Source organism: Cibotium barometz, chromosome 18, assembly GCF_041138505.1.
Source record: "Cibotium barometz isolate CiBa-2024 chromosome 18, ASM4113850v1, whole genome shotgun sequence".
In the NCBI taxonomy this organism is placed as follows: Eukaryota; Viridiplantae; Streptophyta; class Polypodiopsida; order Cyatheales; family Cibotiaceae; genus Cibotium; species Cibotium barometz.
The window spans coordinates 54815181-54829832 of NC_141063.1; the positions used below are offsets into that span (position 1 = coordinate 54815181).

The 14652-nt window shown below is 44.1% G+C and overlaps 1 protein-coding gene across 2 annotated transcripts in view; it reads left to right on the plus strand.

Annotated features, from left to right (window-relative positions):
* The first annotated feature begins 4317 nt into the window (after positions 1-4317).
* The window catches only part of SNM1 (DNA repair metallo-beta-lactamase family protein), a 53877-nt gene continuing 43542 nt past the window's right edge, over positions 4318-14652 (plus strand). For both annotated transcript variants that reach the window (XM_086812747.1, XM_086812748.1), the window contains exon 1: positions 4318-5225. In XM_086812747.1, coding sequence (XP_086668873.1) covers positions 4442-5225 — 784 coding nt within the window. In that variant the 5' untranslated portion in view covers positions 4318-4441. The remainder of the gene's footprint in view (positions 5226-14652) is intronic.

A 14652-nucleotide genomic window follows, 5' to 3' on the forward strand; every position in this document is an offset into this window, starting at 1 on the left:
CTTGTGCCAATAACTCCTCTTATCCCGTTAAAGGAGTTGGACAGATTGTGCTGAATGTTGCAAATGGCAACACCTTTACACTTTTTGATGCATTGTATGTGCCAGGGATCAAAAAGAATCTGCTGTCAGTTTCCGCATTTGCCAAAACAGGTTTGGTTGTAAAATTTGTGGATGACAGATGTACTGTTCATGATCTCTCTTGTGGTGACATCATTGTAGCATCTGGTTCACTATGTCGAGGGCTGTATAAGCTCAATATGGATGGCAAATGTGTAGAGGATTCAGCATGTGCTATTATGGATACGCAGGCTATTTCAAATGCAAAACTGTGGCATGCACGTTTTGGTCATCTGAATTTTGCAAGTTTGCTGCGCCTGCAGAAATCTGAAATGGTGTCTTCTTTGCCTAAGCTTGAGGCACCTGTCAAGCATGTTTGTGAGGGCTGCATATTGGGTAAAATGCAGCGTGCTTCCTTTCCCAAAGATGGATCAGTGAGAGCTGAACGCAGATTGCAGCTTGTTCACAGTGATGTTTGTGGTCCCATGCAAACTCCATCATTTGGAAACTACCTTTACTTTGTGACTTTCATTGATGATTTTACCAGGCATGCATGGGTATATCCTTTGAAGGCAAAGTCCGAAGTGTTTTTGTGCTTCAAACAGTTTTTGGTTATGGCTGAAAATGTGTCAGAAAGTAAGATGGGCACCCTCCGTTCAGATCGAGGGGGGGAGTATATGTCTTCAGAATTTAATGCATTTCTGGCTGAGCGTGGGATAAAACACCAATGTACAGTGCCGTATACACCACAGCAAAATGGTGTGGCTGAGAGAAAAAACAGGTCTCTCATGGAAATGGCAAGATGTATGGTTAAGAGTCAAAGTCTACCACATGGTTTTTGGCTTGAGGCTGTCATGTGTGCCACTTATGTACTAAACAGGTGTCCCACCAAAGCATTACAGGTTGTCACTCCATATGAGGCTTGGCATGGCCGCAAGCCATCTGTTGGCCATTTATGTGTTTTTGGTTGCCTGGCATATGCATTAGTGCCTGTGCAACATCGCAGAAAATTGGATGACAAAGCTGTCAAATGTATTTTTGTTGGATATAGTGCTGAGAGCAAAGGCTATCGTTTGTATCATCCACAGACAAAGCGCATTTTGGTTAGCCGTGATGTTGTATTTGTGGAAGATGCAGTTCAGCCCTTGGTTTCATGTACTAAGGAGACAGATATCAGCTCACGTGATGTCTATGATACATTGTTGCCTCTTTTCAGTGGTGCACAGTCAAGTGCAATACCTCATGAGGCAGTTTTTCAGCCTATGCAGGTTTTAAATGATGGCACAGATCAGCCTATATCTGATGCAGATGTGCATGATGCACTTGAGGATGAGAGACAAGAGATTGAGGGCTCTAGGAATATGCCTAGATGGCTGGTGCAGACTTTGCGTGACAGCAAGTTGGATTCCCCTTTGTCTAGTCGCACTCGTTCTGGCTCTCATGGTGCCTCTTATGCGTCAGATTGTTATGCATTGGCTGTTTCTAGTATGTGCGATGAAAGTGAGCCTGTTTCATTTGATGAGGCACAAAGTTCAGAAAATTGGATGGCTGCTATGCAAGCAGAATACGATGCTATTATGAAGAATGGTACATGGTCTTTATGTGACTTGCCCCCTGGCAAGAAGGCCATTGGCACTAAGTGGGTATACAAATTGAAGCGTAAGCCTGATGGCACAGTGGATCGCCATAAGGCTAGGCTTGTTGCAAAAGGTTATGCTCAAGAGAAGGGCATTGATTTTGATGAGACTTTTGCTCCCACATGTCGTATGACCACTGTTCGTAGCATCTGTGCATTAGCAGCTCATAATGGTTGGACTGTACATCAGCTGGACATAAAGACTGCGTTCTTAAATGGAGATTTGCATGAGGAGGTGTATGTATCGCAGCCTCGTGGTTTTGTTCAAAGAGGGCAGGAAAACAAAGTGTGCAGGTTAAAAAAGGCTTTATATGGTTTAAAGCAAGCTCCACGAGCTTGGTATGAAAAAATACATGCATATTTGACTGCACATGGGTTTCAGAATAGTCCAACAGAAAGCACTTTGTATGCTAAACGTGTGGATGGTGTACATCTAATCATTGCTCTCTATGTCGATGACATGCTGCTCACAGGACCAAATGAGAGTCATATTGCTGATTTTAAGGCTGATTTGAATGCCTCTTTTGAGATGTCAGATTTGGGGCATTTGCATCATTATTTGGGGATACAATTTAAGCAGTGTGATGGAGGTATTGCTTTGTGTCAGACAAAGTATATTGAAACATTGTTGCGGAGATTTGGCCTTGAAGACTGCAAGCCTATTGCTACTCCAATGGAGACAGGTTTGAAGTTGAGTCTTCATGATGCTGGAGATCACTTTGATGTCACACTCTATCAGACAGCTGTTGGTTGCCTCATTTATGTATGCATTACGAGGCCAGACATTCAGTTTGCAGTCTCACAGGTGAGCAGATTTATGCATAGCCCAGGCATTAAGCATTGGCAGGCAGTGAAGCGTATCTTTCGCTATTTGAGTGGTACTCGGCATCTTGGGTTGTTTTATCCCAAGGGGGGATCATTGCCGCCAGATTTACATGCTTTTTCAGATTCTGACTGGGCTGGTTGTTATGACACACGCGTGTCCACGAGTGGTTTTTGCTTCATGCTTGGAAGCTCATGCATATCATGGTTGAGCAAGAAGCAGCCTACTGTGGCCACTTCTAGTTGTGAAGCTGAGTACAGGGCAGCTTTCACAGCTACGGTTGAGTGTGTGTGGCTCAGACGCCTTATGGCTGATTTGGGTGTTGGGCAGCCATCTGCCACCACCATCTTCACTGACAGTCAGAGCGCATTGGCAGTTGCGCGGAACCCAGTGTTCCATGCTCGTACGAAGCACATTGAGGTGCACTACCATTATGTCAGGGAGAGACTCTCTGCAGGAGAGATCAGTTTGGCTTATGTGCCAACACAGGATAACCTTGCAGACCTTTTCACAAAGGCTCTGCCTCGTGAGAAGTTCGAAGCTTTTCGCAAAGCTTTGGGCTTACTCCCTTTTGTGGATTCGTCCACATAGCTAGACACTTCCCTATACATGAGTGCTAGCTCTTGTTCACCGCATCACTCCAGGGGGGATTTGTTACCATATTATAGTAGTGATGTGTGTGAACACACTTAGGACCGCCGGGGCACTTTTTCCCTCACTAGGAGGTTTTTTCCCCCGTGCATTGTATATACGCCCATTATCTTCTAGGGCTTGTTATCTTTTCTTTTTGGCACTCATATAATACACTACTGTGTTGTGCTCAAGCTTCCTCATCTTCTTGAAGTTGTGTGTGCATTCCTGCAACCCTAATTCCAACATGGTTTGCCTCTTTAACAAAAGATCCTCTAACAATGCAGCCCACTTCCTTCTCTCTTATCTCCTTTCATCAGCCCTCAATTTACCCACAGCTCTAATGATCCCTTGCATTTCATTAGCAAACTACCTCCAAGAGCCATCAGCCCCCTTTTTCCTTTTAAGTTTTTTAATTACTTCTTCTGTGTACTCCACAAAGAGAGGGTCCTTTAGGAGCAAGTTATCCACTCTCAATTTCCTTGTTGGAAAATGAGAAAGATCTATGTCAGCCCCATCATTACTGGACCAGCTCCACTTCAAAGGAAGGTGATCAGAGAGTGTATAACAACAATCAACTAAAACTCTTAAGGTATGGGGCACCCAAGAGACTTGTTGGCTAAAAAAAATTCTATCAATTCTTGAAGAGGAAGACATATATTGAAGACTGAAGTAAGTATGCTCTCCAGTAGCCCAAATACCAACTATCCTTGAGCCCTAGCCCCCTTCTAAGCTCTTCCCATTTCCCTTTTTCCTTTCCTATAAGAACAGAGCTACCACCACATCTATCAAAGGCAGAAACACTTTCTCACTCTATGAGAAGCATCTCTTCTCTTCTCTATATTATCTTAAGGAAGAGTTTCACAAAGCTGCCACGTGGCAAGAATTTGATGGTTGGGAAGGGGAGGAGAAGGTTTGGGAGAATTTGAATTTGGAGTCTCAAAAGACGTGCAAAGCACGAGTTGCGTAAAAAGGCGAAGAAGTATCTTTAAACCAAAGAAACTACTGGATGTGTGGGAATGTGTCCTCTTTGGCGGGCTTAAATCCGTGGCAAAGAATCTTTATGCAACTTAGAAGAGAAACCCCTTTTTTTTTCCACATCGGACCTCCAACCCGTGTGAACCAAGCCTTAGAAGTCCAACGCTATGCCCATTCCCTTACAATTTTGATTTTGATTTTGATTTTTCAGAAGAGAAGGGAACGCGGGAAAGAAAGCCAGCCCTTCCATGTGTGTCGTCATCGTCATCTTGATGATTTCTCAGATGTCTCCGAAGGGACTATCTTGATGATTTCTAATGGAGGCTTCCTTGCCTTCTTCACACAGTTGCCTAGGAAATTATTGCTCATGCTCCCTTTCCATGAATGCAGAATGCTCCTTCCCCGGCGAGAAGCACATCTTTGATCTCGACGACGATGAATTTCTTTTGCATCCCCCTAGTCAAAAGAGACCGTCCATTGATCTGCCGATTGATCCGAGCTTTATGAGTAATGTCTCCATAGCCAATTCTGCAGAAGCTTCAGAGTGTGATGGCGGGGAGAAGGACGAGAAAGATTGCTCTGAGCAGAGCTTCAGAGAATCGTTTTACAGAAGTGGGACAGATTGGAGCCGCCTTTACTCGGTGGACGACTATGGTATGCCCTGCGAAAGCATTGAAATGGCAGAGATGAACCTCTGCAAAACCAGCAATGAAGGAGAGTCAGGTTTAGGGTTTGGGAGGTCAGGGCAAGAATCATTAGGGTTAGGGTTTGGGAAGTCAGGGCATGAAGCACTGAAGGGGAAAACAGGGTTTGGGTTTGGGAAGTCCGGGCAAGAAGCACCACAGGGAAAGCTCGTGCAGAGCACCCTGTCTGCATGTTGGGGTTTCAAGTCTCAGAAGGTTAGCAATGAGGGCACCATTGTGGAGCTGAAGAAAGTTCCAGATCCAGACATTTGGGCGAAATTCAGGCGTCCTTCTGCATCACCTGTTGTTGCAATAGCACGCCCAGTTATTGCAAAACATACTGATTCTAGAGGGGCTGTAGCAAAACAAGGTGATACATCAATGAGCAGAAGCTGCCCCTTCTATAAGAAGATTCCAGGTAAGCTTTATTTGAAGAGTCACTAGTTTCTTACAAGTGAAATTGTAGCTGGTTTAGTTGTCTATCTCAATGATAACTTTTAGAAGTAACGGAGAGGGGCTCCAATCTTCGTTCAATTGATAAAGGGGGAAATGGAGGGTGGATGATGGCAATGGCATGGAGGTTAAGGGTGGACGGCGTCAATGGCTTAGAGATCAAACCCATAGGTTGGTGCCGGATAGTGGCAGCTTCTTCTTGTCTTCTTCCCTGAGAGCTCTTTTAAAGATGAATATGCCCCCCACAAGCTGCACCCCGTAACCTGGCATATTGACCAGCAGAGTTGCATAGGCTTCTGCTTCCTTGCAAAATGCTTGCAAGCCACCCCAGTGTGTGCACTCTGCGTTTTTGTTTATTAGCACTAGGTTACATTCGAAGCAACACCCCATCATGCTTGTGCTTCTGGATGCCACCTATCTGTTGAGCATGAAACAGCAAGAGATGTTATAAAACCGCAGCCCTTAAAACAGAGAGAGAGAGAGAGAGAGAGAGAGAGAGAGAGAGAGAGAGAGAGAGAGAGTGAGTTATATTAACGTCTATGGAAGGCCAAACTGACCCATGCGAAAGAAAGCTACCTTGTAGCGAAATGCAAAGGTTAAATGTGGGTGGTAGGTTACAGGCAGCACTGTAGCCCGTGTAATCTGCAAAACCTAACCGTAATCTGCTGTAACTGAAGCCATACAGTGCAGCTGTCATGTGCATCAAAGATGCCATGGACATTCTCAGGTGCTGGTCCAGAAAAGGCAGCCAGATAAAGAGAATGAACCAGATAGAGTTAGGAATTGGAGCACAAGAGGACAAGTGTGGACTCAGAGCAAGGCCTGGAGGGCTTCTTGACAGTGCAATAGAAGCCAGGACAATTGGTCGGCTGAACCAGCGCTGGTCGGTTGAACCAGAGGACAAGGCAGCAGCCGGCACATCATGATCAAGGGGAAAGTCAACAGGTCGGGCAGCGCTGAAGTGATTTTAGGGAATGTGGACTGGCCAACCAGCAGTCGGCCAGTTGGCCAAGCCTTAGAGAAGTCCTATAAAAGGGACCATGTGCTCATTATTGTACTCATTCAATCCTCTAGGGATTGGGTCCTTAGGGTCCTAGAGTAGGACAAGATTTTGGGTGTTTACCACCTTTTGTATAAGGCAGCCTATGGCTGTAGTGGAGGTACCTTTTTGTACCATAATAATATACTGAATTTCCAGCACATCTCTCTCTCTCTCTACTCTCTCTCCATATCTGCGTTTTGCATCAGCATGTTTTCAAGAGTGTTTAGGGCTGAAAGAAGACCCCCAGAGCTTCCGCATGTTACAGCAGCCCTACCTATTTTCAGAGCTTCTTCATCTTGTTACCATTTGTTTTATGGATCTAGGTCATTGATATAGCTCCTTTCTACAACATAAGCTTGTACACTAGCTTTTTAGGTCATTATTCTGCTGCATGCAGATCTTCTTGGCGATATCTTCTTTCAAGGAAACACAAGAGGCATGTTCTCTTCATCAACCAAGATAAGTGTGAAGCAATCCTTCACTTGCTGTGAGATTGGGTGTGACCCTGAGATCCATAGCAAGAGTTGGAGGTGAAGCTTTGGAGAACTCCCCTTGTTGAGTGGCTTGGTGTAACATGCGGAAGCTCGGTGGAAGAATCGGTAACTTCAATGATGAGAATTCAGCAATCATTCGTGTGACGAATATAACGCACAACATAGAAAAAGATGTGCAGCAAAAATAAAAAAAAAATAAAAAATAAAATAAAATATATATACACACATATATATATATATATATATATATATATATATATATATAGAGAGAGAGAGAGAGAGAGAGAGAGAGAGAGAGAGAGAGAGAGAGAGATGAAATAAAATGAAATGATATATTAACGTCTCTAGAGGCCATAGTGTCCTATGAGACCAAAAATGAGAGTACATCTGAAGTTGGTGTCTCATCAAAGAGAACAACTAAATGAGACTAAAAAGTACAATAAACTGATTGTCCTACTATTATAAGAATAGAACTGTAAGACTCCGAGATGATATTGAGTAGAAAATACTAGAAAATACTGAAAAATGTATATCAGGTAGATCCATGTATGCCGATTAGTTGAAGTGTTGCCCTCTCCTTAGATCAAGTATCTCCGCCATGGACTCCTAGATGATACTGAGTAGAAAATACTGGAAAATGTATATCAAGTAGATCCATGTATGTTGATCAGTTGAAGTGCTGGCCTCTCCTTAGATCAAGTATCTCTGCCATGGGGCTGTCTAGAATGGAGAGGTCGTAGAATCGAGGTAGGCGCCTCCAATGCCGAGCAATAATGACTTTGATTTGGCGATGGTGAGGATGTCGTGGTCGGGATCCTGGTGGGCGTGGCCGACGAGCACGACATAAGACGATTGCTCTATCAGTGGTGACTCCCTAGGAGCGTGGCTGGTGTGCCCTGATGGCCCGATGGAGGAGGTATCAGGAGGTGTGTGGGTTGGGTTGTTGGTGCTGGTGCTGAAGAAATATGTCAGGATCCTCTGTCTAGGTACATCATGGCTCGGTCTCTTGTTTGCCAAAAGGGTCTCTCTGTGTCTCCTTGTCATGTGCACACACATGTACATGCTAATCTCAAGGGCTAATCCTGGAGGCAACATGATAAAGACTCACTAGAACCAGATGTTTTGGAGCATGGAGTGCAAGTTTAGGCAAGGGATGGACTGGAGTGGACTCAGGGACCTGTCGGTTGCATGGAGAACAAGAAAAGACTGTGTCGGCTGCATCAAGCAGGTCGGGGTGGCATTTATTGTGTTTGGGTCCAGTTGGCTGGCCGACCAAATCTCTAGTTGTCCAAGGCCTATAAAAGGCAGGTTTTGCTCATTGTTTTACTCATTCAACTCCTTTTGAGTTGGGTCTAGATAAACATCAAGAACTAACCATAGAATTGAATCAAATTAAAAATACTGAGCATAAAATAAAATAAAAACAAGAGATAGAGTAGACATCACCTTCAACACACTATTGGGTGCAATCTCCCCTCCCCCAAGAAGTGTTGTCGTCCTCCCACTTCTTCAGTATTTATGTCTTTATTCACAAAAATAGCCCACATGCAAAAACTAGTTGCACGCTCTTGCATGTACTTGCCCTTTACATAAAATAGGAGTTGCTTTTTACCAAAAGCTTAAATAAGTCCTTCCTATAAACCTCGAAGGGCTAATTTACGTGCAACCAAATTAATAGGGCCATGCCCATGTATAACAAAAGTGTGCGGCTAGCAAAATACAAGAATATCTCATAGTAAATATCATGGCCAAAATACCAGAATCATTGGCTATCCTGCCAAAGCAAAAAAGTGAATGTGTTTGCTGGGTGGTGCATGAACAAGAACTTATATCTAAGAGGATGAATCTCCATGTTGTGGGAGAGGAACCATTGACAACTTCACGCCATGCAAGAGTACCTTATGTAGCCCGTGAAGGATGCAATGTTTATGGCAATGGAAAAAATGTATATCAAATGCCATTGCCGGTTGAAAATGTGCATGCACAACACATGCAACATGGGCTGCAATTTTCTGTTGGTGCAGGTATTCTGTGTATCTCTCATGCCACTCATGCCTTCGAGTGTGCTCGTGAGGGAGAAGCTATGTGTGAAAATGCACCAATGCATGTTGAGGGGGCAGTCATGTCTCATGCTTACAGGGCACATGTATTTATGTCTAATGCATCACGTTTTGTTCCTAAAATGATACCAGTCATCACAGGGGCTGCTCCAATGTACAAACATGGTGGAAAACATGTTGAGATGCAAGCTCATGCATCAAAGTCTTGTGACTTCAAAGTCGGAAACGGATTTGTGAAGTTTGACGCATATCATGGAGAATATGATGCACCAAGACATGTGGGATGGTTGCTTTTTCTGCATAGACATCCTCGGTACTTGTCAAGTATGCACGTGCTGCATCCCTTGGTTGCATGTGCAACTCTTAAGCAATCATTGCCATTGTATAATTCATATAAGATTCAGCTTTCTTGGCTTTCAAACGGTCATGTACCAATGGATCCTCATGGCGGTAGAGCTTCAATTCTTCTTGTTGTGCATGGAGAAGAGCATGCATACGAGTAAGTTCAGCCCTTAAGACTATGGACTCTTCTTCCTTCATTTTCTCTTTGCCACAGGACGATTGTCCCACATATTCATGTTCCCTAATGTGCACGGCATGAGTTTGCTCATCCTGTAAATCATTGGAGGCATGCATTTCATTGTCTCCGCCTCTTGTGTTAGCATCTCCAACATTGTTGTCCATAGTGTTCTAAGTGTAGAGATAGCTAGTGTTCACGGTGATCGTCTTTCACGATAGAAGTGAAAGAGAACCATATGCTCTGATACCAATGTAACTTGGTTGAACACAATGCTAATCAATACACTTAAATACACCAAGATTTAATGGACAACATGCTCAATACAAGAAGTAATTTGCTGAATTGACAAGAGACACACAAGAGCCGGAACTACCGGCCCTGATAGAATAAGCAGTGGAAGAAGGGAAAGTGGAAACACGAGAGAGAGTGAGAGAGAAAGATGGAGAGGAAACACAGGTGAGAACCTGCTCTCAATATCATCATCAAAAGGAATACATGTCCCGAGCAAGAGGGGAGAACCTCGTAAGTGAGGGACTGCAGCTAGACAAGCTAGGCAAGCAATGCAAGCAGTAAAATATGAGGGAGGCATGCCGTCTATATATACCTCTACATGAAGGCAACCGACTAGTGATAAATACCTCCACGACTGGGGAAAATCCCAAGACCATAAAATGGGGAATAAATATGGATAAAATATGAGTGAGGGGTGACCAGCCCCTCTGACTAACATGGTCAATCCTAGAGGCTAAAATAGGACACCACATATACGAAGCCAGCAAGTAGGAGATGATGTCTAACACCCCCTCTCAGCACCAGATGCTGAGCAAACTCCAAGAAGCCAGAGACGCTGTCCTCGATCAAAGATGAAAGACTGCAGAAACAGGTACCAAGAAAGCTCCACAAGCAATCTCCTCAGCAACTCAGCTACAAAAGCAACAGAACAAGTTGCCAGGTACACCGTTCCTCTGGAAGAAAACAACCATATAGGCTGCGACGTGCTGCTCCAAATAATGGTTCCAAACCGAAGTGTAAGAACACTCCCCGAAGTCGAATGTCGTGTATCCAGCCTGGAGAAGGTATGAAAAACCTCATAACTAACCAAGATCAGATCCTGTATATAATCAATCCTGGGAGAAGCAAATTGCTCCTCACTGGAATCCTCAAAAGAAATAGAGTCAATCTGCTCCAACTCTGTACCAAGAGTAGCCAAATGCTGTATAAAAGCATCCTCTGAAAAGGTCAGCATCGCAAGATGTAAAGACTCTGTAGAAACTATAGGGTCCATCTGCTCAAACTCCATAACATGAGTTGCCCAATGCTGTACATAAGTACACGCCACTGAGGTGGGCTCGCAAGATGAAAGGACTCCACATCCTCCTTTGAAAAATGATATCGTCGGACTGGTACAAGCCCAACCTGATTCGATCACTGCTCTCCTCCAAATAACTGTAAACTCCTGTCAAAGAAGAATGTCTCCACATATACAACACAGCTCCCGAAACTGATCCTCAAGTGAACTAGCTAGAGAAGGGCCCCCTCTGAGTGTAGAAAACTCTTGTGGGAAGCAAAACGTAGCCAAAACACTGCTATCCAGCAAAAATAGCACTCCATTGCCAACAGAAGGCAAGGAACATGTAGAAACTGGGAAACTGCGTAGGCCAGGAACAAAACACAGGTATAGATGCTTCAAAATCGGCAAAACGCTGACTGAAATCAGAAATTCAGAATCCTCCTCAACTAGCAAAGTGCCTCCAAAGACACAATCCAATCAAGAAACCCCCTTTGCAAGTGATCTGTGTCCAATGGAGAAGAAAACGCAGCCAAACAAGGGCTACAAACCTGAAAATTCAGGCCAACTAGTGTCCACACCTCCTATGAGGAAAAACGTTGAAGAGAAGGTACCTTCGGGTCCAATAGAAGAAGCCCAGTTGAAGGTAGAGCTACCAGCAAGATCGGTTCAGAAAAAACGTAGCAACCATGGCTGCAAATCTGAAAACGCAGAGGTACAAGGGGCTGAATATGGAAACGCTGAAGAAATAGGTACACCCAAGCCTCAAATCAGCAAATCAGCATCAAAAACTTGTAGAAGAAAAGAAACAGCAAACATGCTCCTACTCACCTGTACAAAACAGGCGACCAGCACTAGGGGGGGGGTACGAATGCCGAGAACTGCTGAAAACTGCTATAGACAGCCACCTGAAGAAAAAAGCAGCAACCTATGTGCGGCTGCCCTTGTTGAAAACGCAAAAACGCATGTCTGTCCAGGGGCGGAAAAATCGCAGATACGAAGAGGTATAGGAGGGAGCATTCAACGCTGAAAATCACCGGCGCTTTGATACCATGATAGAATGTGCAGTGGAAGAAGGGAAAGTGGAAACACAGGAGAGAGAGTGAGAGAGAAAGATGGAGAGGAAACATAGGTGAGAACTTGCTCTCAATATCATCATCAAAAGGAATACATGTCCCGAGCAAGAGGGGAGAACCTCGTAAGTGAGGGACTGCAGCTAGACAAGCTAGGCAAGCAATGCAAGCCGTAAAATATGAGGGAGGCATGTTGGCTATATATACCTCTACATGAAGGCAGCCGACTAGTGATAAATACCTCCACGATTGGGGAAAATCCCAAGACCATAAAATGGGGAATAAATATGGGTAAAATATGAGTGAGGGGTGACCAGCCCCTCTGACTAACATGGTCAATCCTAGAGGCTAAAATAGGACACCACAAATACGAAGCCAGCAAGTAGGGGATGATGTCTAACACCCCCTCTCAGCACCAGATGCTGAGCAAACTCCAAGAAGCCAGAGACACTGTCCTCGATCAAAGATGAAAGACTGTAGAAACAGGTACCAAGAAAGCTCCACAAGCAATCTCCTCAGCAACTCAGCTACAAAAGCAACAGAACAAGTTGCCAGGTACACCGTTCCTCTGGAAGAAAACAACCATATAGGCTGCGACGTGCTGCTCCAAATAATGGTTCCAAACCGAAGTGTAAGAACACTCCCCGAAGTCGAATGTCGTGTATCCAGCCTGGAGAAGGTATGAAAAACCTCATAACTAACCAAGATCAGATCCTGTATATAATCAATCCTGGGAGAAGCAAATTGCTCCTCACTGGAATCCTCAAAAGAAATAGAGTCAATCTGCTCCAACTCTGTACCAAGAGTAGCCAAATGCTGTATAAAAGCATCCTCTGAAAAGGTCGGCATCGCAAGATGTAAAGACTCTGTAGAAAATATAGGGTCCATCTGCTCAAACTCCATAACATGAGTTGCCCAATGCTGTACATAAGTACACGCCACTGAGGTGGGCTCGCAAGATGAAAGGACTCCACATCCTCCTTTGAAAAATGATATCGTCGGACTGGTACAAGCCCAACCCGATTCGATCACTGCTCTCCTCCAAATAACTGTAAACTATTGTCAAAGAAGAATGTCTCCACAGATACAACACAGCTCCCGAAACTGATCCTCAAGTGAACTAGCTAGAGAAGGGCCCCCTCTGAGTGTAGAAAACTCTTGTGGGAAGCAAAACGTAGCCAAAACACTGCTATCCAGCAAAAATAGCACTCCACTGCCAACAGAAGGCAAGGAACATGTAGAAACTGGGAAACTGTGTAGGCCAGGAACAAAACACAGGTATAGATGCTTCAAAATCAGCAAAACGCTGACTGAAATCAGAAATTCAGAATCCTCCTCAAGTAGCAAACTGCCTCCAAAGCCACAATCCAATCAAGAAACCCCCTCTACAAGTGATCTGTGTCCACTGGAGAAGAAAACGCAGCCAAACAAGGGCTACAAACCTGAAAATTCAGGCCAACTAGTGTCCACACCTCCTATGAGGAAAAACGTTGAAGAGAAGGTACCTTCGGGTCCAATAGATGAAGCCCAGTTGAAGGTAGAGCTACCAGCAAGATCGGTTCAGAAAAAACGTAGCAACCATGGCTGCAAATCTGAAAACGCAGAGGTACAAGGGGCTGAAACGCTGAAGAAATAGGTACACCCAAGCCTCAAATCAGCAAATCAGCATCAAACACTTGTAGAAGAAAAGAAACAGCAAACATGCTCCTACTCACCTGTACAAAACAGGCGACCAGCACTAGGGGGGGGGGTACGAATGCCGAGAACTGCTGAAAACTGCTATAGACAGCCACCTGAAGTGAAATGGATCTAGAGCAAAATATGGAATCAAACACATCAAAGCAAGAATCTAGCATCCATTAATCATGAGATTAGTGATCCAATGGCTCATCACATGAATATACAAGAAAGAGAGAAAATCTATAAGTGCATGTAGCAAGAGAAGATGCACAAATAGCCTAAGTGTGTTTAACCTCTCACCAAGAGGATGACCATGGAAGGCCAAATCTCCATAGATGGAGCCCAAAGGTACAAGATGACCAAAATTAGTAAAAGTGTCAAAAGGTCCTACCAAAGTATCCCAAGTCCTATTTATAGTCACTATCTCCTTTTGCCCATGGGCCCCTATGTACATGTGGAAATCAAGCTCTATGGTTCATGACAAACCATCCCTTCCCAAAGATTTTGTCCTCAAAATCATACAGGATATTTACAATTGAATCACAAACTCAATGTAAACCCATGGGAAGTAGAGAGGTCTTCAAAAATGCGCCTCGAATACATTTGGAATAGGAAAACCAAATGTAGTGAAGCCGGCAAACTCCTCCTCCAAACAAATAGCATGTAGGACTGTTATGGCAGCCATGTTGTCGATCAGGATCCCTTGAAATTCTTCATGTAACCTCCATAAAATGAGCTGCAAATGATGCGTAGCCGCACCCAAAAAAGTCCCACATATGTGTCATCAAACCAAACGATCTTCCAAGTGTGTTGGAGTAGATTGGTAACCCCAACAATAGATCCAACCAAAGCTGTCCAGAAATTACAGCACATATGAAACCTCATGTTATGCCCATTCTTCACATAATAATCATGCCACTTGATCAAGGAATACTTCCATCAAGTAAACCATATTGTTGAACATACTCCATTGATTGCCAAGTAGCCTCATCTATGGGCAAGCGCTTCCATTTCACAAGGAATTCATCAATGTTCCGGTTCCTCAAAACCCTTGTCCTCTTGTCCACAATCCTCTCCGGCTCATAGATAATCTCTCCCTCTTCATCCATCGGTGGTAACTCTTCAATCTCTTGAGGAAGAGATCCCACAAACCTCTTAAGATTGGATACATGAAACATATTATGAATCCTTGTAGAAGGAGGTAGGTCAAGCTTATAAGCCAAATCTCCCACTTT